This window comes from Mesitornis unicolor, unplaced genomic scaffold (genome assembly GCF_000695765.1).
Source record: "Mesitornis unicolor isolate BGI_N332 unplaced genomic scaffold, ASM69576v1 scaffold4335, whole genome shotgun sequence".
NCBI classification, from domain to species: Eukaryota; Metazoa; Chordata; class Aves; order Mesitornithiformes; family Mesitornithidae; genus Mesitornis; species Mesitornis unicolor.
The window spans coordinates 5324-9132 of NW_010184654.1; the positions used below are offsets into that span (position 1 = coordinate 5324).

Genomic DNA, 3809 nt, shown 5'->3' on the forward strand with positions numbered 1-3809 from the left:
GCTTCCCGGGGCAGGCGTGGGCTTCTCCTCCCAGCCCACAGCAGAGCTGAGCCGAGCGTGTGCCCATGCCCTGGTTCTGGGCCGGTCTCCAAAAGAGGGGTCTGTAGGGCTCCTGCTGCCACGCAAAAGTGCTTGCTGTCTGCAGGGTGATGGTGGATGTGGTGTCCATCTGTCTGCGTGGAAGTGGGTGACCCTGGAGCTTTCCGTGAAGTGCCACTCAGATTCACTGTTTTGCTTTTCCCTCGGGGTTTTCTTTCTTTCTGGTGTAATTTGAAACTCACAGTGTCAGTTTAGATAATGGTACAAAACAGTTTTCCAGCAATACAAATAAGATTGCATGTGATTTAAAAAAAAAACCAACAAACAACAAAACCCAAACAAAACCAAATCAGCAACTCACTGGTGTGTTTTTTAATGTTCTCAAAGTAGTCCCAGATCTGTTGGCTTTTCTACGTAACATTAGTGGGAGCTTTGGTCAAATAGTTTCCATTCCTTGTTGCGCTTTAAATCCCATAGAAACGGTCAAGGAGGCAGAGAGGCTTTAGCGGTGGTGCGTTTTGAGCGGTGTTTTCCCCGTTGCCTGACTGACCGCCTCCGTTCTGTGTGTGTGTGCCCCAGGGTCAACAGCAGCCTGTCCAGCGATGAGCTCCTCCTGGAAGACTTGGAGACGGAAGGAGAGAGGCAGCTGAAGAGCCTCCTTCACCACCAACTTGATACCACTGCCTCCATCGAGCAGTAAGTCCTGATCCGGCCCCTGGGAGGGCTGCCAGAGAGGCTGGTGTGCAGAGTTAGGCCATGCTAAGGGGCAGCAGCAGTGCTGCCTCACTGAGGCCCTCTCCCCAGTGAGGCGCTCGGTGCAGGCTGTTAACTGCCAAAACAGCTGTGCAAACTTTTCCCCCTTTTCTGGGTATCCTGCTTGGACACCCCAGCAAGATATAAGCATTCCTTGTGTCCTGGAGCAAATGCTGGTGGTAGCTTATTTTTACACATTAGGTGAAAATAACCGATTTGCCTGCGCCAGGGGTGAGTTTAGGCTGGAGCGCTTGTACCCACCAGGCTGGCCTGCGTTTGCACCTGTGGAGTGTTTGGTGTTAGCGTCGTGAGGGGCCTCCTGCCCATGTTTGGGCGGCATTCTGCCCTGTGGGATCTTGTGGGCTCGGAAAAGGGTTGGGAGAGCGTGGTCCTATTGTGTTTTGGTAACACAGCATCTCTGCCTAGGTGCAGAAGGACCAAGCGTGATTGAGGGGGGAGACCAGCCCCTTCCTATTCCCCCAGTTTCTCAGTGCTAAGTTGTTTCTGCTGTTCTGTTGCTTTGGGTTACAGATGCAAGTCAAAGCGGAGATGCTTCGGCCCTGCAGCTTTTTACAAGCCTTTTGGGGAAGAGGCAGCAGGGGCTTTGACCTTGTCACAGTTCCAGGCCCTGCAGGAGAGCAACAAAGAAACTGCCTCTCTCCGGGAACTGGGGCTCTCTGACTCGGAGATCCTGCTCTGGAAGAACCAGGCTTCAGCAGGGAAGGTAGGCATGCTCTGCTCTGATGTCAATGTGGTGAAGTCCCTCTAACTCCTGGCCTGTGGCAACCTGGTAGAAAATTCCAGTCCTTTGTAAGGCTTCTGGTAAACAATGGCTGCTCCATGTTAAGCCTGCATGATCTTGCATTTCTTCTGGCCTGATTTCTTTGGTGGGTTGGTTGGTACTAAAAGCTGTGGTGGAGAGAGGAGTTGGTCCTTTAGAACACAGCCAGGACCTGTCTATATTTCTGTCTCTGCCTTGGTGGTCTCAAGCAAATTGCTTCACCTGTTTTTACCTGTGTAAGAAGGATTTAAAGGCTGGAGGAGAAAAAGGAGGAAACATTTCAAAGCACCTCAGCCTCCTCCTGTCTGTATTCTGACACATCCCTGGATATCACGGCTGGCTTGGAATAGCTGTCTGTAGGGAAGGTTTTGTATGTTCTCCTCGGGGGAGGAGAGAAGAAGAAGGGAGGATAGAAGAAGAATATTTAGAGAGAAAGCCCAAGTCAGGCAGTGATGTGCAGCTTTGTATGTGAAGGCCCTGAGTAAAAGATTCCACCAAGGAGGAATCAGCTGAGACAGAGAGGACTTCAGATTGCTTGTGGAGCTCTTAGCGAAGTACTGAGTGCCGGATTCTGTTATTTTCAGCTGTTAAGTTGCAGCTTTTTTGAAAACAAAGTACTACAAATGATTTCCCGGAATTGCTTTTCCATATAAACAGCCTTTTGTGCCCCAGGGATGCTGTGAAATGGTGAATGGAAGCTGCGCAGATGTGGACCCATGCAGTCAGGTGGGAAGGGAGAGGTGCCCATGGGAAAATCTTAAATGGTGCTCATTGCAGGAAGAAAGCCTGGTTTCTTGCCTGAGACAGAAGGATCTGCCGCAGTAATTCTTGAACTGAATCTGAGAAGAATATCCAGCTACAGCCCCATAAAAGTGTGTTCTCTGGGTTCTGATTGTTGTGGTTTAGGGCTGGGCTGGCCACTAAATCCTGGACAGACACTATTAATCCCTTTCCCCTCCCCTGAAGTAAAGAGAATAAGGGAGAGAGACTTTATGGGTTGGAAAAGAAAACTTAACAGATTTAATGGAACAATAATAGTAATACTACAGGATAATAATGTGAATAGGGAAAATCATGGAATATATACAAATATGTACAAATATACATATAAAACCAATACAAAATCCTCCCCCCATCCTCTCCCCAATGACAAATACGTCACCAGAGGCTCTGTGGAGCAGGGCACTGGAAAAGTCCCTGACAGAACTCAACAGCAGTGGGAGCAGGATGCAGGAACACAGGGAACAGGATCAAAGGCAGACAAACCAGCAGGGTTCAGCTAGCTCAGACTAGCTCAGACTTCGGCCATGGCAGGATCAGAAAAGCCTGAGGGAAGTACGGTCGAGATGGAAGGGTAGGATCCAAGGTGGAAGGAGTCGAGACCCTCGTGATCCCTCAGCTTTAGCCATGGCAGGATCAGGAAAGCCTGAGGGAAGTACGGTTGAGATGGAAGGGTAGGATCCAAGATGGAAGGAGTCGAGACCCTCGTGATCTCTCAGCTTTATACCAAGTATGACATGTGGGATGGAGTACCTTGGTGGTCAGTTTTGGGTCCACTCCTCCCTGTAGGGGCAGATACGGCACCCACGGTGAGACTGGCCTTGTGATTATCACTTGTAACGGTACACACTGGAAAAACATGCTGCTAGTTTCAGCAAATACAGCCACTTAGAAAAGACTGAGCTGAAAAGTAAAATCACTAAATCGAAAATGAGTTCTGTTTAGCTCGAACCAAGACACTGACACAGGTGGATGGGGGAACAGAAGTGCCTCTCCAGATGTTGGAGTATGTCTCTGTGCATGGGTCTGGTGAATCTTAGCAGTGCTTTGGCCCCGTGCAGTGAGGTTTATTTATATAGGAATGCTCGCTTGTAGCCAGGTTGGCTATGAGGTCTGGAGCTATGACAAAGGCAGTGAGGCCAGGGAGAGGATAGAAAGGTCACAGAAATGTCAGGAGAAAGGGGCTGTTTCTCCACTTCTCTCAAGAACTGAGGCTTGCTGAGTGGCTTTATTTCTGTCCTACTCTTGCAGCAGTAGGACCTCTTGATGACCTGCTCTCTGGGGAATGGTTTCTAGCTGTACCCACTCCAGGGCTGCAGAATGTGAAGTATGGCTGCTGGCTGAATCTCTGAAAGGAGACACATGCCATATCTGAGCAAAGCTGTGCCTGTTTTGTAGGGCTCTGGGCTGGGAGCAGCCCCGGAGGCCACGCAGGACCGACTCCATGCCATCCAGG

The 3809-nt window shown here is 49.8% G+C and overlaps 1 protein-coding gene across 1 annotated transcript in view; it reads left to right on the forward strand.

Annotated features, from left to right (window-relative positions):
• The window catches only part of RBM41 (RNA binding motif protein 41), a gene marked incomplete at its 3' end in the record, with an annotated part of 6146 nt that overhangs the window by 411 nt on the left and 1926 nt on the right, over window positions 1–3809 (forward strand). Inside the window, 4 exon segments of the mRNA XM_010184522.1 lie at window positions 517–735; window positions 1324–1516; window positions 3752–3806; window position 3809. The exon segment at window position 3809 is cut by the window's right edge and continues 131 nt beyond it. Of these exon segments, the coding sequence (XP_010182824.1) occupies window positions 517–735; window positions 1324–1516; window positions 3752–3806; window position 3809 (468 nt within the window).